This window comes from Rhinopithecus bieti, unplaced genomic scaffold (genome assembly GCF_001698545.2).
Source record: "Rhinopithecus bieti isolate Rb0 unplaced genomic scaffold, ASM169854v2 scaffold_13349, whole genome shotgun sequence".
In the NCBI taxonomy this organism is placed as follows: Eukaryota; Metazoa; Chordata; class Mammalia; order Primates; family Cercopithecidae; genus Rhinopithecus; species Rhinopithecus bieti.
The window spans coordinates 1,413,208-1,438,902 of NW_016807772.1; the positions used below are offsets into that span (position 1 = coordinate 1,413,208).

General features: G+C 41.6%; 1 protein-coding gene across 5 annotated transcripts in view; it reads left to right on the forward strand.

The window, feature by feature from the left end:
* TBC1D1 (TBC1 domain family member 1) overlaps positions 1 to 25,695 on the forward strand; it is a 255,452-nt gene that overhangs the window by 11,907 nt on the left and 217,850 nt on the right. For all 5 annotated transcript variants that reach the window (XM_017883753.1, XM_017883747.1, XM_017883746.1 and 2 more), the window contains exon 2: positions 972 to 1,481. In XM_017883753.1, coding sequence (XP_017739242.1) covers positions 1,065 to 1,481 — 417 coding nt within the window. In that variant the 5' untranslated portion in view covers positions 972 to 1,064. The remainder of the gene's footprint in view (positions 1 to 971; positions 1,482 to 25,695) is intronic.

Here is a 25,695-nt window from a genome sequence, read left to right on the forward strand (position 1 = left end):
TTTTTTTTTTTTTTTTTGGAGAGTCTCACTCTGTTACCCAGGCTGGAGTGCAGTGGAACAATCTCGGCTTGCTGCAGCCTCTGCCTCCCAGGTTCAAACAATTCTCATGCCTCAGCCTCCTGAGTAGCTGGGATTACAGGCACCTACCACCACACCAGGCTAATTTTTGTATTTTTTGTAGAGATGGGTTTTCACCATGTTGGCCAGGCTGGTCTGAAACTCCTGACCTCAGGTGATCCACCTATCTTGGCCTCCCAGAGTGCTAGGATTACAGGTGTGAGCCACTGCACCTGGGCTAACATTGATATCTATTGATGAGAAGAAGCCAGGTGTTGGGGTGATAGCTTATAGCACATGAATTGAATAAAACAATCTTTAAGACGATGTTTGCAACATAATAGGCAGTGAATACATGTTAATGGAAGGTGGATTTGTGATTCAGAACCTCTAGACTACCTGGCTGAGTCTTTTAAAATGTAAGTAATATCGTAAGTGATATTACTTGTCCCAGATCAGTTGTTTAAAACTGATCTGGTTCAGTACACTATGGTGATGATAGCATCTATTTCTTCCCATAAGCGTTATTTTTTGGGGAAGTCACTTATACTGAATTTGACTATCTTTTAAAAATTTATTGAAATATATGTTAAATAATACAATGAGGTTTAATGCTCTCAGAGTAGCACTGTGTCATCTTCTATCATGGGGGCCTTTGTTGGCTTTAGGAGGCTTATGTTTCATAATAGTTTCCCAGTGGACTCTTTGTTACTTGTAATGAGTGTGACAGTTATGCCGTGACCAGGTTTTATATGGAATACAATTTTGAGAAAGCTCTTTCTAGGCAGAGGAGCTTATTTGAACCTCTTATTACATTTGGGTTTCAGGCTTTTGAGTTCTGAAATAATAGCCCTTTGAAGGTAGCTATTGCTATGACTTCATTAAATTCTAATGCCTCCGGTTTCCTCCCCCAGGTTTCTGCATATGAAGTGTGTAAAATCGATTGCTTGATCTAAAACAGAAAAACAGTGGTAACTGTTTTGCTGAGTTCCCAGACCCTTCCCAAGATGGAACCAATAACATTCACGGCAAGGAAACATCCGCTTCCTAACGAGGTCTCGGTGGACTTTGGCCTGCAGCTGGTGGGTTCCCTGCCTGTGCATTCCCTGACCACCATGCCCATGCTGCCCTGGGTTGTGGCCGAGGTGCGAAGACTCAGCAGGCAGTCCTCCAGAAAGGAACCTGTAACCAAGCAAGTCCGACTTTGCGTTTCTCCCTCTGGACTGAGATGTGAACCTGAGCCAGGGAGAAGTCAACAGTGGGACCCCCTGATCTGTTCCAGCATCTTTGAGTGCAAGCCTCAGCATGTTCACAAACTGATTCACAATAGTCATGACCCAAGTTACTTTGCTTGTCTGATTAAGGAAGACACCGTCCGTCGGCAGAGTATCTGCCATGTGTTCAAAGCCGACGATCAAACAAAAGTAAGTGAGATGGAGATCCAAAAGACTAAGGTGTGGCTGGCTGGTTTTTAATTGTATGGGGGTCAGGAAATTTATTGTAAGTATGCTGAAATGAATAAGGGATTAGTGCTGCAGTTATAAATTGATTACTTAGCTGAATTTTTTGTTTATGGTGCTAGTTTATAGTTTTGAAGCACATTTGAAAACAGATATGAGAAATTGTCAGTTTTGAGTTCAAAATTCAAGAGAAATCATTCTAAAACTACTAATTAAGAGCAGAAGTGTTAAGATGTACATTATTCCAGACAAATGTTCTAAAGCTGTGCTTCTCAAACTGAAATGTGCTCGTGAGTCACCTGGGGATCTTGTTAGAATGTGAATCTTGATTCAGTGGGTCTGGGTGGACCCCAAGACTGCATCTGTAACAAGCTGCCAAGAGGTGCTCATGCTGCCTTTTGCAGGTTGCACTTTGAGTGGCAAAGTTCTAAATCTCCACATTTGCAATCCTATTACGAAAAATATAGTTATTTGCCGGGCGCAATGGCTCACACCTGTAATCCCAGTACCTTGGGAGGCCGAGGTATGGGCGGATCACGAGGTCAGGTGATCGAGACCATCCTGGCTAACACGGTGAAACCCCATCTCTACTGAAAATACAAAAACTTAGCCGGGAGTGGTGGCGGGCGCCTGTAGTCCCAGCTACTCGGGAGGCTGAGGCAGGAGAATGGTGTGAACCCGGGAGGCGGAGCTTGCAGTGAGCCGAGATCGCTGCCCCTGCACTCCAGTCTGGGCGACAGAGCGAGATGCTGTCTCAAAAAAAAACAAAGAAAAGAAAAATACAGTTATTCGTAAACTGTGTAAAAATGCTACTGGCCAGTTTCCCAAGGCATAATGTTCACTTAGGCAAAGGTCATTGATGAGAACGGTGGATGTGTATCTAAGTTTTGATGCTGTTAGGGGTTCTTTGTGTTTTTCTCTTTCGCAAACCTCGGGTCAAATCTGATTAGCTTATTATTAGCCCATGATGTGGTTGAAAAAAATATGAGACATGGTAAAAGCTCTGCTCTTTTCTTGTTCATTTGTGCTTGCTTTGTTACTAGCATTCGTTGTAGTTCTGGGCAGGACTCATTTGAAGATGCTTGTCCATTTTATGAGAATTAGCTGAGATAAAGTTGAAAATACAATGCAAATAGCCACTTTCTCAGTTGAGTTCAGGGCTCCACGGCTAACCCCATGGACTGTGGAGTCTCACCGTTGTTTTGGGTGCCAAGCAAGGCAAGTCACATACGACTCAAGCTTTCTGCCACATGTACAGGGTGAAGATGCAAGTGTCAATTCACATGTCAACTGTCAGTGAAGCCTTTAAAGGTTCTCATATTTTCAAGTTTAAAATCTGAATAGAAATGCTGAAGTTTTCTCTCTGCACTCCATTACGTTATTTTATGTACTCCCTAGGGTGTAAGAAACTTATTTAGAAATTAATGTTCTTGGTACCAAGTAGATGCCCTTTTGCTTGTTCATTTGTTGGTTCTTCTAGTCGTTCAGAATCGCTGTTGCAGGTGCTGTTGGAGATGATATTAGCAGAGGCTTGTAGGAAAGCAGGAGCATTCGTGGGGAATAGGACCACGTGATTCATGTATAGAACATAACAGAAGGACTGAGAAGAGAGCCTAACACACACCCAAAGTGTAGAGAAGGCTTTGTGAAATAAAGGCAAATATGGAGCTCAAAGCCACCATTTTGCTCACAGAATCAAACTCTCATACTATAAATCATTTCATGTTACTGTCCATGCATCCATCTCAAGTGGGCGTGACAGCATTAGGCTTGGTGATTCAGAGGGGCTGACTTCCTGTATTCTAATCCTACTTCTGCACCCATAAACTGGGTGGCCTCAGGCAATTGAGTCTGTTTTCTTATCTATTAAATGGGAATAATTACAGTATTTATCCAGTAGAGTTGCTGGAAAAACTAAATGAGGTAGCACTGGACCTGAAACTTAGTAAGCATTTATAGCCATAAAAACATTGTCATTCAAGAAAATTTTACTAGAGGCAGATTATATGCTAATTTCATTTCACGTCTTAGGTAAAAAGAAACAGGATATCTAGATGAGTATCTTCAGCTTTCAAAGATGAGATTCTGGTCATCTTTGAGGAACATTTTAAAAACGACATGTATAACTTAATGGCTCCTATTATTTGGACAAATTCCAGAATGAAAATGAGAGGACTGAACAGCCTGTACTGCAGTCCAGCTCTATATAGTAGTATTTGGACTGAGTTTTCTTGGGGAGTTTTTGCATGGAATCATTGTTCAGCACTTTACATATTTGACTTTTTCCCAAAATCTTTTATAGCCATCTGAGAACAGGCTTCTGGCCAGTCATTCGGATGCCCGACAAGAGAAAGAGATTTATAACCAAATTCTGTAATTGGGACTTCCAGTCTTTCCCCAAGGAGAGAATTGGACTTACTCTATATTCTAAAAAGCCATGGTTGGAATACGAATTAGTTCTTAAGTTATTTTGGCTTGCATACCATTTTGCAAACACAAATTGTCAGTACTCTGTTCATTTTATAAAAGAATAATTTGTAGTATAGGTATGTACCTCAATCAGTGATTTGGTTGTTGGAAACAGAACAGTAAATCACACTGGCCATGATGCTAACAGCATGGTAGATTTTCTGTTCTTGGAGCACCACTGTCACTGTATCTCATAGCTAAGGATTATCTGCTGTAGGCGCATTCTCTTGACTACTTATAACATTTGCTAGGTGAAATAATTCTCCAGGTTAAGGCCTTTTCTAAAGAAATGAGGTCAGCACCAACTGCATTTGCCAGAGAAGACATATGCATTTACTGCCAGTGTCATAAACACAAAACTACAGTCTGCGAGGAAACCCTTTGATCAGCATCTAATTAATTCACTGGTAATGTCTCGGGAGAAGAGGCATGTGAAGGAATAATTGTATAAGCATGCCATGAGATTGTGTTTTCTATTGTATGTTCCATAGAATATGAGGAAACTTCAAAACATGTTGTGGAAAATGGAATTAAAAGTAAAAAACATATATACACATGAGCTTTATTTCTCAATATACACTTTATCAAGTTCAAGACACTTTTGTAAGCAATGTTAACAGCCATTGAGTCCATCTCCAAAGAACTGAGGGTCCTGGGAATTTAACCATGTTTATGCAGTCTTTTTTACATTATTAACTGAAGAAAAAATGGTGCTCTTTAAAGATGTTTTAAAATTGAGAAGCAAAAAGAAGTCAGGAGTCAAATTAGGCCTGTAAGGTGGATGCCTCATGATTTCTCATGGAAACTCTTGCAGAATTTCTCCTGTTTGATGAGAGGAATGAGCAGGAACATTGTCATGGTGGAGAAGGACTCTGGTGAAGCTTTCCCAGGCCTTTTTCTGCTAAAGCTTTGGCTAACTTTCTCAGAACATTCTCTTGATAAACAGATGTTATCATTCTTTGGCCCTCCAGAAAGTCAACAAACAAAATGTCTATTTTGTTTGCTACCATTTGCCCTTGACCAGTCCACTTTTGCTTTGACTGGACCACTTCTGCCCTTGGTAGCCATTGCTTGAATTTGGCTTGATCTTTAGGATTGTGCTAGTAAAACCATGTTTCATCACCTGTTACAGTTCTTTGAGGAAATGCTTCAGGATCTTGATCCCACCAGTTAAAAATTTCCCTTGAAATCTCTGCTCTCACTGGCAGCTGATCTGGGAGCAATGGTTTTGGCACCATCTAGTAAAAAGTTTGCTCAGTGTTAATTTTTCAGCCAGGATTGTGTAAGCTGAACCAGCAGAGATGTCTGTGATATTGGCTATTGGTTTGTTTTATTAATTGTTGGTCGTATTCAGTGAGGGCATGAACAAGAGGAATATTTTCCTCAAAAAATTATCTGGATAGTCTGCTGCTGTAGGCTGCCTCTTCAATGTTGTCTCATCCCTTCTTCTTCTTTTTTTTTCTTTTCTTTTTTCTTGAGACTCAGTCTTGTTCTGTTGCCCGGGCTGGAGTGCAGTGGTGCGATCTCAGCTCACCGCAACCTCTGCCTCCTGGGCTCAAGCGATTCTCTTGCCTCAGCCTCCCAAGTAGCTGGGATTACAGGTACACACTATCATGCCCAGCTAATTTTTATACTTTTAGTAGAGATGGGGTTTCACCATGTTGGCCAGGCTGGTGTCAAACTCCTAACCTCAAGTAATCTACCTGCCTTGACCTCCCAAAGTGCTGGGATTATAGGCATGAACCACTGCGCCTGGCCTCGTCCTTTCTTAAAATGAGTTATCCTTTTGTAAACTGCTGATTTCTTTGGGCATTGTGCCTACAAACTTTTGTAAAACATCAGTGATTTCGCCATTCTTCCACCCAAACTTCACCATAAGTTTGATGTTTCTTCTTGCTTCAATTTTAACAGGATTCATGTTTCTCTGATATGGGGTCTTTTCAAACTGATGTCTTCTCCTTCTTAGAGCCTCAACCTAGATCCTGTTCAGACATGCTACAACAAGTTAGTACAAGTTTATTTGTTGCAAAAAAAAAAAAAAGGAAATTCATGCAGAGTTTTTAAATAATATGCATTTTTCGTGAACTTTTTGAAGANAAGCTTCCATGATCAAATGCAATAAGACAGCATCTCAAACATTTTGTTCTAAGGATTTCGTTTCACTCTTCAAAGTTGTTAAGGATCCGAAAGACCATCAGTTTATTTGGGTTATATCTACTAATACGTACTCTGTTAGAAATTAAAACTCAGATATTGTAAAGATATTAATTTGTTAAAAAATGAAAGTAATAAACATCTACATGTTAACATAGATATTTTGTGAATAACTATGTCTTCCAAAAAATATTTAGTAATAAGAGTTTTACATTTTTTTCCCATCTCCTTAATGTCTGTATTCATAGAAAATAACTGGGTTCTCATAGCTGATTCTCTATTCATTCTGTTGTGATGGATCATTTTAATTGAGCATATGAAGAAAATTTGGCCTCACACTGCTACATAGTAGGAAAATGGAGAACTATATCCACAGCCTTTTAGAAAATTGTGGCTCTTTTCTTTAATGCTACAACTCGACAAGTGGTAGTTTTTTAAAGGTTAGCTGTAATTGAAATCTGAAACCATATCAAAGTATTTTTTGCACTTTGTTATATTAAAATCCATTGATCTGTCGAGCTTTTATTTTTATTTTTTTTTTTAGACGGAGTTTTCTTTGTTGCCCAGGCTGGAGTGCAATGGCAAAATCTTGGCTCACGGCAACCTCCGCCTCCCCGGTTCAAGCGATTCTCCTGCCTCAGCCTCTCAAGTAGCTGGGATTACAGGCATGCACCACATACCTGGCTGTTTTATATTTTTAGTGGAACCGGGGTTTCACCATGTTGGCCAGGTTGGTCTCAAACTCCTAACCTCAGATAATCCACCCGCCTCAGCCTCCCAAAGTGCTGGGATTATAGGCATGAGCCACTGCGCCTGGCTTGTCTAGCACTTTAATAAATATTTTCAGCAGCTATGATTCTGTACCATCATGCATCGACAATTTGGAAAATATTGGTTCACTGAGTTATGTATACTGCACTCGGAGAACTGCTCTCCTAGGGAAACACTGTATTTTCTATTTTCCTCTTGAGTTGTACGTTAGTGCATTAAAAACTCTGAAGATTCCTATAGCAAGATAGGCTGTTTAACCTTGTTTACACTAACTTTCCCCAAACGTATGACACCATAGGTTATATTTTCTCCTAACACCCGTGAGCATCCCTCAGAATGTGTGAACACAGTGGCATAAGGTCCTGGGTTAAAATGTAGTGTGGCCTTTGAGTCCATAGTAAGTAAACGAATGTATCCAGTCTGGAAACTGATGGTTGCATGAGTGACCCTGACTAGATCTTTACCTCATCACATCCCAAAGAAATCAGGAGTCTGCCCAGATTCAGACCTAGCAACATTCTCAAGTCTAAGAAAATCATCTCGGGATTCTTCTTCTCTCCGGTTCTTCAGCCTTGCCTCTTCTAAAAAATCTCTATTCGGAAGAAAACCTGATCTGCCCCTCATACTGATTGTCACTTTAGATCATTCATAAGAGTAATTGCATTTTCATCCTTTTCTTTATCCATGGAGGAAAAAGCTCTGCTTCCTTTAGAGGGACTTTCCAGCACTGAGGAGCAGGTAGCAGAAGTGTTGGGCTGGGGCTTCTGACATTAAATGGTGCTGTTTTACATCAGTCAAAGGAAAGAGGGGATTTTGAGTGGGAAATGGCGGGGGTTTTTGAGATGGTAATAGGTGGAGAAATGCAGGCTGGTGTGTAGTCGAGGGCCGAGGGCAGTGGGCAGAGTGTGTGCCGGACCCAGGTCAAGTTAGAGACAGTGTACATGGAAGTATTTTTGGTGTAAGTGCCTTTTTTTTTTTTTAAGAGTCTCTCTCTGTCGCCCAGGCTGGAGTGCAGTGGTGCGATCTCAGCTCACTGCAACCTCCGCCTACCGGGTTCAAGAGATTCTCCTGTTTCAGCCTCCTGGGTAGCTGGGATTACAGGCGCCCGCCACCACTCCCGGCTAATTTTTGTATTTTTAGTAGAGATGGGGTTTCATTATGTTGGCCAGGTTGGTCTCGAACTCCTGATCTCAAGTGATCCGCCCGCTTCAGCCTCCCGAAATGTTGGGATTACAGACGTGACACACTTGTGCCTGGCCACGCCAAATGTTTTTTAACTGGCATTTCTTATCACACTTGAAATATGTCACAGCTCTTCAAGCACTGTTCCCGACTCTAATAAGATTCTGATCCTCTGGATTTGGTGTCCACTCGGAACATGGCGTGGGTGTTTAACAACTGTGATGGGACAGATGTCATTAATGTGAAAATGCTCGCAGGCTTCCCCTTTTCCATTCTGCTAAAAGAATCTGGTAATTGCTAACCTGGTTCCTCCCTCTCCCAAAGGGGAAGTCTTATTTCTCACTGGGAGAGAGGCTAAGTTTGAGGGGGAACAGTGCGATACAGGAGCCTGGGGCCTGGGTGGAGCGGGGGAGAGTGAAACAGAGCAGCTGCGTGGGAAACGACATGTAGAAGTCGACTTTATTAAACGTCGCTGGAGAAAATGTATTTGGATTCCCTTTAATGTCCTTTGACAAAACGGGTTTTCTTTTCTATGATTCTTGGCAACAAAACTGCATTTCTTGAAGGTGACACATATCTGAGACTGAACCGTGTGGGCTCCCTTACCACTAATTTTAAGACTACTTGACTCCTTGCAGATTTGATTTTAAACCAATAAATGTTTCCTTTTGAAATTTCCTGTAAGGAACCAGTGTATTCTTGCATGAGGCCCTGTAAGCACATTGCCTTTCCGAGTAACGGCATGGGACCTAGTGCCACCTCACCCAGCCTCTCTGGGCTTCATATTACCTCGCATATTAAACAAGACGGCAGTCTGAAGCTGTTTTCCTGTCATTAGCAGGAGTCCATCCCCTGTATCAAAAGCCATTGTTGCCTTGGCTGAGTTTTATTACTTAAATGTGAAAAATGTTTGAAACTTTATTTTTGGGTGTCACTTTGTATCAGTTTGTATTTTACCCATTACTAATTTGTTTTAATAATTCACCATCTGCTTGGAATTTTAAGTTAGCCACTTAATAGATGCACCATTATTTCAGGATTTTCAATAGAGCCTGGCTTCAATTGCATCTCTTTCTTGGCTGTTATATTTGCCGGCTCGTTACTTTCTTTCTTTGCTAGAGTGAAGATCCAAGATTACAGCACTGAGCTAGAGCATTTTGTTTCTGGGGGTGATTATTCTGAAGAACATAGTATTATTTTTCAAATATTCTCACCTCTTCCCCCTTCTACATTTGGTCGCAATTTCTAAATTTCAAACATTTGTCTCTTTTGCTACACAGGTAATCATTCAGAGGGGGTCTTGTTAGGTCTGTTTTGGAGGACTTCTTACCTATATTAAATTTGCACTGGGCACCTTTAATCCCATCCTGATTTATTATGTAAAGTTTCATTTGGGGTGCCATGTGGCAGCTATGACTCAGTGCAGGGTTGCCCGTAACAGTGTATCCATGTCAGCTAATCAGCACTTGACCGTCTGTCACACTAGACAGAAGTCGGTTGCTGGGTGCAAGGGCTGGCAGGAATTCTTTTTCATCTATAAAAAGAATGTCCAGGACTGCATGAACTCCGAAGTATTTGTTGGAAGGTTTGGGTTCCTAACACCGGATTGATTACCTAATTTATTTTGACTTGGAAAAATGAGTCTGTAGGCTCCAGAAGCATCCACCTTGTGATAGATGCTTAGATACTTTTTTAAAGTCTTTTTATTGTTTTACACACATGCCTTTGTATAGCTTTGCATTTTTTACCAAAGGCTTTGAGTTTGATAATTATTTTTTAAAATAAATCCATCCCTAAGAATAGGGATGTCTTGCTCCTTACAAGTGTCTTGCTCCTAAAGTTGACTTGCATCTTAGGGAGATTTATTTATAGCTTAGACCTTTACTGTCCCGTACAGTAATCAGTAGTCACTTGCAGCTACTGAGCACTTGAAATGTGACCCATCTGAAATGAGATGTGCTCTAAGTTTAAAAACACAGTGGATTTTAAAGACTTCATTTGAAAAAATATGTAAAAATCTCAATTGTTTTTTATAACGATTACATGTTGAAATAATATTTTGGGTATATTGGGTTAAATTACATGACTAACATTAATTTTACTTATTTCATTTTACCTTTTAAAATATGCCTACTAACAGAAAGATAAACTTTGTGTGTTCTCACTTATTTATGGGAGCTAAAAATTAAAACAATTGAACTCACGGAGATAGGAGTAGAAAGATGGTTACCAGAGACTGGGAAGGGGAGTGGGGGTTGGGGAGTGAGGGGAGATGGTTAATGGTACAAAAAAAAAGTTGGAAGAATAAATAGGGTTTAGTATTTGATACAACGGGGTGACTATAGTCAATAATAATTATTTGTACATTTCAAAACAAAAGAGTGTGATTGGATTGTTTGTAACACAAAAGATAAATGCTTGAGGTGATGGATACCCCATTTATCCTGATGTCATTGTTACACATTGTATGCCTGTATCAAAATATCTCATGTGCCACATAAATATATGTACCTACTATGCACCCACAACATTGAAAATTAAAAAAATTTTAAATATAATTTTAAAATAAAATGTGCCTACTAGATAATTTTAAACTGTGTATGCAGCTTGCATTCTCTCTCTTCCAGTTGATCATGGGCTAGACTAGCTTCCTAGAAAGTATTTCTGGAAGTAGTAGGAATATTCATCACAGAATGACCATCGGTTCTCCCCCCTACTTTTTTTTTTTTTTTTTTTTTTTTTTTTTTTTCTGCCTCTCATTTGTTAATGATAGAATTTTGCTCAGAGTTCTTCCATAAAAGTCACATTTTAAACTACAGCCTGTTTTTAAGTCTAGAAATATATTGCAGTGGATCAGAGCCATGTGGGTCACCATTTTAGGATATACTGAAGTAGCTAAATCTCTTGTTTCTCGCTTTTCTCTCTTCTGAACACCTTTCCTCCCTTTGGAGGCTCAGGCATCCACCCTACTCACTGTGGCCTGTCAGCCTCAACCCACAACCACAGAAGGTGCAGTGCAGGCCTGGCCTGGCACTGGGAGAACTTCAGAAGACACTGGATTGGGGTTGATATTTGGGGGAGAAGCCTGATGCAGGACCCCAAGGAAAGAGGTGGACTTGAGTGTGGTTGCTGATGTGCATCTGAAGAGTGATTTGGTGGCTGCCCATCCTGCAGGGAACCTTTCCTGGACGCTTTCATTCTGACCATGTATTGAAAGTTGTCATTTCTTAAGATCAGGTAATGTAGGTATTTGAAATTTTGCAGGTTTGATGTTCATTCATTTGTTGGAATACTACCAATGTGTTGCTCATGTGCTTTGCTGTGGGCTGCGGTACAAAGCCAAACAACACATGATTGTGCCCTCAAGAACTATCATGGTGTTTTATATGCCAAATGTAAGTTCAGAATGCCATATTTTTAGGAGTTAGCAAACAGCTGTAAGTCAGGAAGAAAAAACTGGGGAGAATAGGAGGAGGAGGAGTGTAATAAATGCCTGCAGTTGTTTGAAAAGCTTCGTGTACAAAAAGCAAGAGACAAACTATGAGTTGCTCCAGAGGGCAGAACTAGGAACAGTAGAAATTTGTAGAGAGATTTTTGGCTTTTTGTAAGAATAGTAACCAGCTAATAATTAAATAGGTTACACTGAACAGTGGACATGGACGGATCTTGTCTCAGGACCTTCGCAAGTCATTCTCTATTTCCACACTTTGCAGTATAAGGAACATCCTGCCTGACAATGCTCCCCTCTCTGTTTCAGACAACTAAAGTCGCTCCTAAATTCATTTTATGTTGAAAGGAAATTGTTCCCCGTAATATCTAGCTGTTCATCATAGATGTATCTTCTGAAAGGACTCAGAGTAAATGTAATGTATTTTCCATGGGACGTTCAAGTGGGTTTTAAAGGCCTACTGGCAGTTTCCCAGGCCAATGGATTGGGTGAGGATTGAATGTATGCTGTAGGTAGAAAATATAGCATGTGCCATGCCATAGCAGGATGGGGAATGATGAGATGCCCACTGTAGCTGGGCCTGCTGGGTTAGAGTTTTACAAGTTGTATGGTCAGAGATGAGATAGGAAGGAAGGGCTAAGGCTGGATTTTACAGGGCTTTGTATGCCTTGCTGAAGGAGTTGGGCAATCCCCTGAGAAAGAAAGTTGCTCCTGTAGTCTGAATGTGTCTTCTCCAATATTTATGTGTTGAAACTTAATGACCAAAGTTATAGTATTAAGAGGTAGGGTCTTTAATAGATGATTAGGTCATGTGGGCTCCTCCTTTGTGAATGCTATTTTGACCCTATAAAAGAGGCTTCATGAAACATATTAAGCCCCCCTTCCTTCTCCTACTATGTGAGGATGCAGCAACAAGGCTCCATCTTGGGAGGAAAGACTCGACTCTACCAGACACCGTTCCTACCTGAGCCTTGATATTGGACCTCCCAGCTTCCAGAACTGTGAGAAATAAATTTCTGTTCTTTATAAATTACCCAGTCTCGGGTATTTTGTTATAGCAGCATAAACAGACTAAGAGAGTTGCTATTAGAGGCACTGGTCAGGGAAGTGAAATGGTTGAATTTATTTGGAGAATTTAGAGTGAAGGATAGAAGAGAGGGAAGAGAGACAGATGAGGGAAACCAGTTAGGAGGCTAGCACAATTGTCATTATGAAAACTCAAGAAGCATCTTACCCATAGCGTAATTAGGAAGTAGCTTGTTTTTGCTGAGTCCATGCTGATGTCTTCTGATTCCTTTCCCCTCAAAACCCAAAAGAGTTTTAATAGTCTGTTGGTCTCCAGTGGAAGAGAAAGTCAGACAGATCCTAGTTCTCTGTCCTATTGATGCTTACGTGCTTGGTTCCTAAGGAATGATATGAAAAATAACATAGAAGTGAAATTCCTAATCTGATTCTGCTCAGCCTTCTAAAAAGTATATTCGAGGCTGGGCACGGTGGCTCCATGTCTGTAATTCCCGGCACTTTTGGAGGCTGAGGCAGGTGGGATCAACTGAAGGTCAGGAGTTCAGATCAGCCTGACCAACATGGGAGAAACCCCATCTCTACTAAAAATACAAAATAGCCAGGTGTAGTGGCGCATGACTGTTTATCCCAGCTACTCAGGAGGCTGAGGCAGGAGATCGTTTGGTACCTGGGAGGCAAGGTTGTAGTGAGCTGAGATCGTACTTACCATTTGCACTCCAGCCTAGGCCAACAAGAGTGAAAACTCCATCTCAAAAAAAAAAATATAAAATATGATATAATATATATATAATATATATATATATTCGGATATCTCCCATATCACCCTCCACTGACCCCACATCCTATTCCAGCTCCCTTCAGTTACTGGCCCAATTTGTTTTTTTTTTTTTTTTTTTTTTCCTTCAAGAGTTATAGTGGCTACCTTCACCTGCACTCCCTTGCCTTTTCTTTGGTTTACCAGCTAGACTTCTGACCTCATCATTTCACTGAAATTGCTCTTATCATGTCACCAGCCACCTAGAGCTTGTGAGATATGGTGGTCCCTTCTTTGTACCTTTCTTACTCAATTTCTCAGTAGCTTTTGTCGTACTGTGGCAAGAGAATGTTTCTTCTATCTTGAAACACTCTCTTTTGGCTTTTGGAGAACGACACCTGCCTTTTTTTCCTTTCTAGTAGGAAATAACTTTCTAGTAGTTTCTACCCAGTCTCCTTTGCTTCTACCTCTTCTTCTCAATTCTGATTTTTATGCCCCCTGAAAACTTGGCCTCCTACATTTCTCTTCTGGACACGCTTTCAGATGAACTCATCCAGTCTTACAGTGTTAACTACCACCTGATTAATGGTAACAACTCTCAATTGTGGTTTTTTGTTTTGTTTTGTTTTGTTTTTGAGACAGAGTTTCACTCTTGTTGCCCAAGCTGGAATGCAGTGGCACGATCTCGGCTCACCGCAACTTCCACATCCCAGGTTCAAGCAATTCTCCTGCCTCAGCCTCCTGAATAGCTGGGATTACAAGCATGTGACACCACACCCAGCTACTTTTGTATTTTTAGTAGAGACGGGGTTTCTCCATGTTGGTCAGGCTGGTCTCGAACTCCCAACCCTAGGTGATCCACCTGCCTCGGCCTCCCAACCTGCTGGGATTACAAGCGTGAGCCACCAGGCCCGGCCGGTAACTCTCAATTGTTAATCTATTACTTCAAACTCTTCAGTGAGCTCCACAGTTGTCTATCCAACTGCCATTGTGACTTTTGTAGTTGGCTTTTAACTACACATCTCAAACTCAGCATGGCTAAAGTAGAATCCTTGATTCCACTCCCCGCAATCTGTTTCTTTTCCAGTCTTCTGTAGCTCTAAGTGGTGATGACTGTTGCTGCAGCCAAAACCTAGTAGTCGTCTTTGATTTCTCTTTTCCCATTATCCCTCATCCAAATTATTCAACCCATTGCGAATATACCACTTCGTTTGCTCCATTACTGAGCCCAAGCCCAAGGCACCATTATATCCCATCTGGACTACTGCAGTGCCTCCTAACTCTTCCCTCTGTTTCTGTTCCTGCTTTTTCTTTCCACCAGACATCCAAAGACATCTTTTAAAACCCTGTCAAATCATGCCATTCCCCTGCTCAAAACCTCTCTAGTGGTTTCCCCAGTACTTAGACTAAAGTCCTGTATCTTTGCTGGGGCCTATCATGTAGACTTCATCTCCCACACTCTTTTCATTGCTCTCTGGACTCCAGCCACCCTGGTGTTTATATTCCTCAAACATGACAACTTCATTCTTCACATGGGATCTTTGCATCCGCTGTTGCCTCTGCCTGGAAGCTTGGCTGCTTCCTTAGGTCACTATGGACTCAGCTCAAACCTCACCCTCTGGTCACCCACTCAAAAGTAGCCCCACACTAAGCAATATCATTTCATCCAGTTTTAATGTCTTCATATTACTCATCATTATCTGAAGGTATCTTGTTCAGATATTATCATTATCCAAATTATCTTGTTCAGAATCATGTGCTTCCATGTTAACCACTTACTTACCTGCCCAAGCTCTAAGAGAGCAAAGCTCTTGCCTGTCTTCTTCACTGCTAGTCTCTGGCACCGGGAACAGTGCCCAGCACATAGTAGATACTTCATGAATGAATGAATGATTGGATGAATGTTACCTTTTTGTATTCATTCTTGCAGATGTACTCTTCCTTTCTATTTTTTTTTAACCTGATATCATCTAGAAGCTCCTGTATTAGTCAGCATTCTCCAGGGAAACAGAACCAATAGGATACACGTCATAAAGTACTGGCTTACATGATTATGGAGGCTGAGAAGTCTCATGATCTGCCATTTGCAAGCTGGAGACTCAGGTAAGCCAGTGGTGCAGTTCAAAGGCCTGAGAGCTGGAGAGCGAAAGGCATAGATTCCCGTTCAGTCTGAATGCCTGAGAGCCAGGAAAATCAGGTGAAGGGGAAGATCAGTGTCCCAGCTCAAGCAGTCAGGTAGAGAGCAAATTTAACCTTGCTCTATCTTTTTCTTCTATTCCGGCCCTCAAGGTATTGAAATATACACATTAACACTGGGGAGGGCTGTTGCTTTACTCAGCCTGCCAATGCTAATCTCTTCTGGAAACATCTTCACCGACACACCCCAGAAATAATGTTTAACCAGATATCTGGACATCCCATGGCTTAGTCAAGTTCATATAAAATTAAGCATCATGTCCCCTGTGCACCCATATTAATTTATTTCCTCCTTTTTCCTTTCCTCCTTCATCAGGACAGACTCCTGTTGTTCAGCCAGCATTTTGTTCTTAGAAGCCACCCCTCTCTCCCCATCCCTCCTGAGCTTCTTTCCCTTACAGTTTGTTCATGGGGTAATGGTCATGATCTCTCAGCTCTTTGAAATCTGTACCATTCTCTTCTTTGGTTTTTATGAACGCAAAATTTTCTTGGCATGTGTTGGTGACAGTTGTGCAAGAGATGTCATGAAGGCTGAGCAGCCTTTACTGTTGAGAAACCCCTTGTGTGTAGATTACGTCCTTTTAGATGCAACTGGAGCCCTACGTCCTTTTAGATGCAACTTTCTTTGCATCCATCTTTTTATTCTGAAATGCTTTTTCTGATTATACAAGGGTTTATGTTAAATGTAAGAAATAAATTCATACAAAAGAATTAGAAGTAAAAGTTTCCACTGACTCCCATCTCCTAGAGGGAAACCAACAGTAAGAGACTGGTGTATATCTTTACACATTTTACTGTCCTATTTATAGAAACAAATGTTTCTGTATGAAATCATTTTATATATCCTTTTCTACCATTTCTTTTTTAACTCAGCTCTCTCTCTCGTTTTCTCTCTGTATATGTGTGTGAGTGTGTGTGTGTGTATATGTATATATTTTTTAAAATTAGATTAGAGGCGCATGCTACCACGCCCAGCTAATTTTTCTATTTTTGGTAGACACAGGATTTCACCATGTTGACCAGGCTGGTCTTGAACTTCTGACCTCACCTGATTCGCCTACCTCGGCCTCCCAAAGTGCTGGGATTACAGGCGTGAAACACCATGCCTGGTCTGCTGCTATGTTTTGTATGTTGCTGCAGAGTGTCTGAGTATCTCATTCCCTTCTCTATGGCCTCCCTTTGCTTATTTCCCCAAATGCCTATTACCGTTTACCACATATAAGAAGTTGTGTGGGCCAGGCATGGTGGCTCATGCCTGTAATCCCAGCTCTTTGGGAGGCCAAGGCAGGTGGATCACATGAGGTCAGGAGTTTAAGACCAGATGGTGAAACCTCATCTCTACTAAAAAATATAAAAATTAGCTGGGCGTGGTGGTGGGCACCTGTAATCCCAGCTACTCAGGAGGCTGAGGCATGAGAATTGTTTGAACCCAGGAAGTAGAGGTTGCAGTGAGCCAAGATCGTGTCATTGCACTCCAGCCTGGGCGACAGAGCTAGACTCCGTCTCAAAATAAATAAACAAATAAAAGAAGTTGTGTGAACACTATTTGTGAACATCAAAGAAAGGCTCTATGTGTCTGTCCACGGTAGATGGGGAAGGAGGAGCCAGGCGAGGCCGCACAGGGAAGAGAGCCAGGATTCACTGGGGCAGGGAACTGGACAAACTGTGGACTCCCAAGAACCCCTAGAGAGTTTGGGATGGATGCCGGGCTTCTCTTTCCCCATGAGAAGGGATTTTGATCCAATATTTAAAATCTTTTGAATGACGGAATAACCCTTGCTGCTATCTGGACTATATACTTTTATTCTATAATTTAGCTAGTTTCTGTTCATGATCATTTAGATTTTTCCAATTTTCCCTCTTTATTATACTTTTCTCAACAATAAAAATATTGCATCTGCTTCCAAACAGATATAGTCAGTTTATAGACACTAATAGATTCAGTGCTCCCCACCTCAAAAAAAGAAAAAATAGACGAAGTTATTTTGAAGGTGGTACCCTGAGGAGCCGGCATAACTTAGAGTCCATAGTTGCCCTGTGCTACTTCCGTGATGCTAAATTTCAAAGCAGAGATTACATTTCCATTATAACAGCATGCTTTAGAGGGATTCACAGCTTAAAAAAACAACTGGAGGCAAACTGTACATGCAAGCGAATAAATGTCTTATCCATGTGATTTCCATTCTCAAAGCTTGGTTTATAACACTTGGATTCTTGAAATCTGTTCTTGCCTTTTTCTTTCCACCATATTATGCGTTATCTCAGACTGCTCATGACAAATGAGGTGACTACCCCTGATTTTTACAATGACAAAAAGAAAAAAAAAGCATTGTTTCATATCAGAAAGTTGTACATAGCCTTTGTGCTTTATGAAGAAAATAAAATTATGCTAAATATGATTTTAGGTTTTTCTTTTTTGGCCTTTATGTATGTTTTAAACAGTGAACAAACAAATGTGATCATGGGGTGTTTTGGCATTTTCTTTTCTTTTCTTTTCTTTTTTTTTTTTTGAGATGGAGTCTTGCTCTGTCTCCCAGGCTGGGGTGCAGTGGTGCAATCTCAGCTTACTGCAACCTCTGCCTCCCAGGTTCAAGCGATTCTCCTGTCTCAGCCTCCTGAGTAGCTGGGATTATAGACGTGCAACACCATGCCCGGCTAATTTTTCTATTTTCAGTAGAGACAGGGTTTCACCCTGTTTGCCAGGCTGGTTTCAAACTCCTCACCAGGTGACCCGCCTGTCTCGGCTTCCCAAAGTGCTGGAATTACAGGCATGAGCCACCATGCCTGGCCTAGCATTTCCCTTATAAGCCTAGCTGTACAATTTTTAATCAGTCTCTGAAACCAGATGTACAAGTGTACAGTTCACCTGTCAACTATAAATGATGCTACTGTGTGTATTCTATACAACACATACTAATTTTAATTTCCTACTACATTTCTAGTATGTATAGCATCATGAAAATGTTAATTAGCATAATTCAACATAACTGCTGAGGATTGTTGAATAAATTTCCTTCTAAGGTTTTAGATGATGTTCTACTCCTTATAATGTAATACCAACAACACAGAGAAAAGTTGTGCAAGAAAATGATTCCTATCTGGAGGCTTGGAGACTTATGCCCCCACCTTAAAAAAAAAAAACTGGAAATGTACAGTTTGAAAATGAAATGTTCAAGAGAAGAAATAACCCAAAGAATTTTAAAGTTATAGATTTTATTTTATTTTGAGATGAAGTCTCACTCTGTCCTCCAGGCAGTGGTGTGATCTTGGCTCATTGCAACCTCCACCTCCTGCGTTCAAGCAATTCCCCTGCCTCAGCCTCCCGAGTACCTGAAAAGGCATGTGCCACCATGCCTAGCTAGTTTTTGTTTTGTTTTGTTTTGTTTTTTTGGTATTTTTAATATAGACAGGGGTTTCACTATGTTGGGTAGGCTGTTCTCCAACTCCTGACCTCAAGTGATCTGCCTGCCTGGGCCTCCCAAAGTGCTGGGATTACAGACATAAGCCACTGCGCCTGGCTAAGGTTATACATTTTAATTTGATCAGACAGTTTCTATGCCGTTAACTACTGGGAAAAGCACAACTGCTCCTATTTAAGACTCATATGTGATCACTGGTTAAAAAAAAGAGAAATACGTATTTCTCAAAATAAGTAATGTAAATGCAGAATCTGCTGTATCATCTGTTTCATAGTTTAGATATATGAGCTTCCTCCTCTTTTGACACTATCAGTGTTAAGTGATCACATTAAATAATCTGTGCTGATAGTTAAAAGTAAAATTATTTTCATCACAGGCAGAATGTTCTTATTTAGCTTCTCCACAGCTGGCAAGAATTGGTTGAGTTCAGTAAACATTAACTATCTGTGTGCCAGGCAGTGCGCAAGGCTTAGTGGGTACAAAAACCCAACAAAAAGGCCATGTCCTGGAGGCACTTAGAGTCCGGTGGGCCATGAGGTTGGGGAGGGGTAGTTTGAAGGACAGTCTCATAGACAGGTGCTTCAATGTAATCTGGTAAGAGGTAGTGAGGTAGAGTTCTGGGCAGGCCACTAGGTGAGCTCTCCTCCACCTGGGGTTCTGCAAAACCACCTTGGAGTCAAATCTTTAAGGAGAAATAAGAACCAGGTAATAAGGGAAAACACAGCTGGTGTGAGCTGGGGAGTGCAGAAAAAAGGAGGGAGAATGAATGAGTAGGTGTCTGTCCTTTGTGACTGCCTGAGATGGGAAATAGGAAGTAAAAGGACTTGGAGGGGAGGGGCCGATGACTTCCACTGGAGATTTCTGGGGTATTGGAGCCCTTTGAGGGATGTCCAACGGGCTGAAGTTCAGTGGAGTAGGCAGGGCTGGAGCCATGCAGGTGGAGCAATCACATGGGAGTCAAAACGATGAAAGAGGTTAACATTCCTGGAGCAAGGAACACTGGGGAATGTGAGTGTTTTAAGAAGTGGGTAAGGGAAGGGAGTCCAAAAAGGAACATGAAGGTAGGAGGGGACCTATGGGACCACAGTGTTCCAAGACAGTAGGGAGTTTTAAGAACGGAGACAAAGGACAACAGTGTCAAAAGCAGTAATGAACTTTGCAAAGGTAATGGCTGATGGACATCGCACAGATCTGGCAGTGTGGGTGGTCACTGATGACCTTTGGCAGTGGAGTAATAGGGCATAGATGCCAGATTGCAGAGAGGAGTGGATGGTGTCAAGGACATGGAGAGGCCATCTGTGACTTCCAACCCAACCCAGGAAAATAACAAAAAAAAACCCATAAATATTTATGTTTTATCTGTATTTACATAATATATATATATACACAAAATACATACATATATATATATATATATATATATATATAAGAATAGGTACAGTATGATTTTTTTTTTTTTTTTTTTTTTTTTTTTTTTGAGCACGTCTCACTCTGTCGCGCCGACTGGAGCTGCAGTTGTGCGATCTTGCCGCCTCACTGCCCAACCTCGCCCCTCCCGGTTTCAAAGCGAATGTCTCCTGCCTCAGCCTCCTGAGTAGCTGGAATTACAGGCATGTGCCACCATGCCCAGCTAATTTTTTTTCTGTTTTTTTAGTTGACACGGGGTTTCACCATGTTGACCAGAATGGTCTCAATCTCTTGACCTCATGATCCTCCTGCCTCAGCCTCCCAAAGTGCTGGAATTACAGGCATGAGCCCCTGTGCCCGGCCCATATATATAATTTTTATTCTGCCTGTCCTGTTTTTTTGTGGCTAGAGTGCCATGAGTTACAAGTGGCACAATCATAACTCACTACAGCCTTGAACTTCCAGGCTCAGGTGATTTTCCAGGCTCAGGTGATCTTCCCGCCTCGGCCTCCCAAGCAGTTAAGACTACAGGTGTGCACCACCACACCCAGCTAATTAAAAAAAAAAAAAAAAATGTAGAGACAGCTTCTTGCTGTGTTGCCTAGGCTGTATATAAACTCCTGGCCTCAAGCTATCCTTCCACGTTGGCCTCCTTAAGTGCTGAGATTACAGGTGTGAGCCACCACACCCAGCCCCTTTTCCTGTTTTTCTCTCTACACTTAAATAGGGATACCCTTCCACTTTTGTTTTCCTCCTTTTACCTCTCCTGTCTGTTGACATTAAAAATAATAAGCACAACCAATTTGGATGGTTCTTTGTAATTTAGAAAATACTTTCACATATATCACTTTATTTAATATGCTCACCCATCTTTTGTTTTTGTAACATAACTAATTTACAGTTGTTTAGGATGGAGGCCCAGACATACAGATTCTGAGATGCCTTGTAATTCAACCTGTCCTGTTGAGGAAACTGAGGCTCAGGCTTATGTCCTATTTCATCACTATTTAGAGGGGTTCTAGCTTTAGAAGCTAACCTCCTGATTTTCATTATTCTACTCTAATTACAAGGTGGAGACATTGGGGAGGCTCAGGCAACCCTGTTAGAACTCAGTACAGAGTAACTCTGGCCCATAGGCAACCAACAGCCTGCGCCTTCAAGCAGTCCTGACTCACGTCCTAGTTACTGGCAGGCAATAAGCCAGACCATAGACCCTCCACCCTCATCTGTACTTGTCTGAGACTCCCTCGCTTTGTTCTCACTCATGACCTCTGCTTATTAAACTCAGTTATTTTTCTGTTTCTATCTAGCTTCCTACACTTTGAATTTTGTCTCCTGCTACAGAACATTCCTCCTTTTTGTCCAATCGGCATGCATTCTACTGAATCTATCAACAGCACCTCTATATAGTCCACTGGAGATGGTCCATGGCGAATTAGCCTATTCTGCTGCCCTGACCTCAATGATTGTTTTGGGGGTGGGTTTGTGATCCAAACCAGGCAAATCAGAGTCAATCCTGGAAAAAGAATCTCTCACAGGGGACCCCATGGCTGCTGCCTGTGTGAACGAAGCCAATAAGGAGGTGCCACAGCTAATGGATGGGGTAGCAAGGTTCTCTCTCTCTCTTTTTTTTTTTGATTATACTTTAAGTTCTTGGATACATGTGTAGAACGTGCAGGTTTGTTACATAGGTGTACATATGCCATAGTGGTTTGCTGCACCCATTAACCCATCATCTACATTAGGTATTTCTCCTAATGCTATCCCTCCCCTAGCCCCCCATCCTTTGACAGACCCCGGTGTGTGATGCTCCTTCCTTGTGTCCATGTGTTCTCATTGTTCAGTTCCCACTTATGAGTGAGAACATGCAGTGTTTGTTTTCTATTCCTGTGTTAGTTTGCTGAGCATGATGGTTTCTAGCTTCATCCATGTCCCTGCAAAGGACATGAACTCATCCTTTTTTATGGCTGCATAGTATTCCATGGTGTGTATGTGTCAATTTTCTTTATCCAGCCTATCATTGTGGGCATTTGGGTTGGTTCTAAGTCTTTGCTATTGTGAATAGTGCTGCAATAAACTTATGTGTGCATGTGTCTTTATTGTAGAATGATTTATAATCCTTTGGGTAGATACCCAGTAATGGGATTGCTGGGTCAAGCAAGGTTCTTTAATATCGTCTGCACATTGGGATCCAACTTATTGGAGCTGGAGCTCTCCCTGCACTTTGCAAGTGCACAAACCAGTGAAGTCCCCATGTATGTTTAATCCCACTGAGGTGAGTGGCAGTTGTAACTACAAGAGCCTTAACTATTATACTCCCCAAGCCCCCGCCCCGCCCCCAATTTTTTTTTTTTTAGACAAAGTCTCACTCTGTCACCCAGGCTGGAGTGCAGTGGTGCCATCTCAGCTCACTGCAACCTCCGCCTCCCAGGTTCAAGTGATTCTCCTGCCTCAGCCTCCCGAGTAGCTGGGACTATAGGTGTACACCACCACACCCAGCTAATTTTTGTATTTTTAGTAGAGATGGGGTTTTGTCGTGTTGGCCAGGCTGGTCTTGAATTCCTGATGTCAGATGATCCACCCACCTAGGCCTCTGAAAGTGCTGGGATTACAGGCGTGAGCCAGTGCACCCAGCATAGTCACCTCTTTTTAGCCTCATTTGGCTCCTGTGTCTTGCTGGGACTCACCAGGATTGATCCTTGCAGTCTCTAGAATTTGCTTCAGACCCAGTCCTCTTACTCTTGGCTTCCTCAGGTACCCTACACCTTGCTGGTTCCTGCCCCAGCTCCTGGTACTCAAGCCCTAGGCTCTAACTGATATCACTACCGTACACCAGCCCTCTCCTCCCCCACACCACCCCTGCCATGCTCCCTCCCCACTCTCATGGGATATTTTCTCATCACTGTGCTATGAGTCTGTTCAAGTTTATGGGTTGCCTATGCTTTGTTTGTATGAACTGATTATTTCTGTTATTAATAATGACAGAAGAAATATCTACCATTAACCCAATACTTTTTTGCTGCAGTAAAATATACACAACATAAATCCGTCATTTTAACCATTTTTCAGTGTGCAGTTCAGGTTATGCAACCATCACACTACCCATTTCCAGAACTTTTTCATTATCCCACCAGAAATTCTGTACCCATTAAAAATAACTCGTCACTGCTCCCTGCCCCCAGACTCTGGAAACCTCTTTTATTTCTGTCTCTATGAATTCGCCTATTCTAGGCACCTTATATGTGTGGAATCCCGTATTTGTCCTTCTGTGTCTGGTGTATTTCAGTTAACATAATATTTTCAGGGCTTGTCTATGTTGTAGCAGTATCAGAATTGTATTCTTTCTAAGGCTGAGTATTATTTCCTTGCATGTATATGCCACATTTTGTTTATCCATGTATCTGTCAATGGACATGTGGGTTGTTTTTACCCTTTGGCTTCTGTGAATAATGCTGCTATGAACATGGGTGTACAAATATCCGTTTGAGTCCCTGCTTTCAATTCTTTTGGGTACATACCAAGAAGTGGAATTGCTGTGTCAACCAAGCATGTTCTATGTATTTTATGCTCATTATTTTATTTACTATTCATAACAACTCTATGTGGTATTATTATTCCTACTTTAAAGCTGAGGAAACTGAGACTCAGAAATTAACATACCAGGGACTCATCCTGTGCTATGCTCTTGCTGCTGCTACTCATAAAGTCATCTCTCCAAGCCCTGAAGGAACACACATGCGGTGTACACTGTCTGCCAGGCCCTGGGCTCCATGCCAAGGCACACAGTCACATGTCATGCCTACTGTTCTCTCCCATGAATCGGGGGAAAGTGTGATCACCCTGTAGCATGCTGCACGGATGGTGCAGGGCCAGGTCTACCTTCCACACATGGTGTCTTGTCTTTGCCATTTACACTGCTGGGTTTTATTCTTGCCAAGCCAGTGACCAATTTTACCAGCCTCTTTCATTTCCTAACCTGAACCAACCCTGTCTGTAGGTGGAAGGAACAAAGAAACAAGTGAAGAAAAATAAATTATATAGTACTTCTGATTATAAAAATGATACGGCTGGTTGTGGTGGCTTACGCCTGTAATCCCAGCACTTTGGGAGACCAAGGAGGGGAATCATGAGGTCAAGAGATCAAGACCATCCTGGCCAACATGGTGAAACCCTGTCTCTACTGAAAACAAAAAATTAGCTGGGCATGGTGAGTCATGCCTGTAGTCCCAGCTACTTAGGAGCGGAGGTTGCAGTGAGCCGAGATCACATCACTGCACTCCAGCCTGGTGATAGAGCTAGACTCCATCTCAATAATAATAATAATAATAATAATAATAATAATAAGATACATAATCATTGTAGACAATTTGGAAAAAAATAGTAACACATAGCAAAGAAAACAGAAACCACCCTATAATCATGCCATTTGAGATAATTGTTCTGAAGAAAAAGTTTAAAATAAATTAATAAAATAATATGTTATCATCGATTAGAAAAGATCAAAGTAGTTAGGTATCAATTTACTCAATAAAACAAGAGAGAAATTGGCCCTAAACATTTCCCCGTCTACCTTTGACAGATTTAAATTATTCAATTCAGTTACTGCAGATTGATGTCTTTCTGTTTGAAGGACATTTATCCTATAGAACTTGCCAGATGGTGCCCTGCGATGGCTGTAGGATGATCCATCATCATTCGAAGAAAGTGCTCTGTAAACTGTGTGCATTAACTTTAACTATTTGGAAGGAACGTGTGTACTTTGGAAGAAAGGTACCACATGGAGAAAGTATACAGGAAGACCTTTCTAGTAGTAAACATTATTTTCTGAACTCGAATGCCAGAGGCAGAGATGATGAAAATGACATTGGATTTACACCAGAATAAGGATTCCCTCCCTTTGTGCCTCCATAGGGTACTCTCTGCCTCCCGTCACTTTAGCTCTGGTTGTTGTGGCTGCTTAATGCCTTAGCGTTGCTCTACAGGGCTGCTCAAGTCATATGGCACCTCTGTACAAATTACAAAGTGCCTTGCTCCACAGTTGGGTCAGCAGGGGGCGGTCAGTACACTCTTCACCTGCATCTTTGTCCAGGCACCCTCATTCAGCAGTCAAAAACTCTATGTAATGATCCTGGCTCTGCCTTTTTGAGGCTTCCCTTCCTCTGCGGGTGCTGATGCTGTAGATATTCTAGATTGAGGTGATGCGGCCCCACTTCTAGGTGAGCCCTGGTTATGTGGCCCTCAATTCAACACATATCTTTTGAACTCTTACTGTCCAAACCTAGTCCCCATGGAAAGGCTACTTGGACCTGGACATCAGTCCTAGCTTCTCTTTGGCCACTGCCACCAACTCTGTGT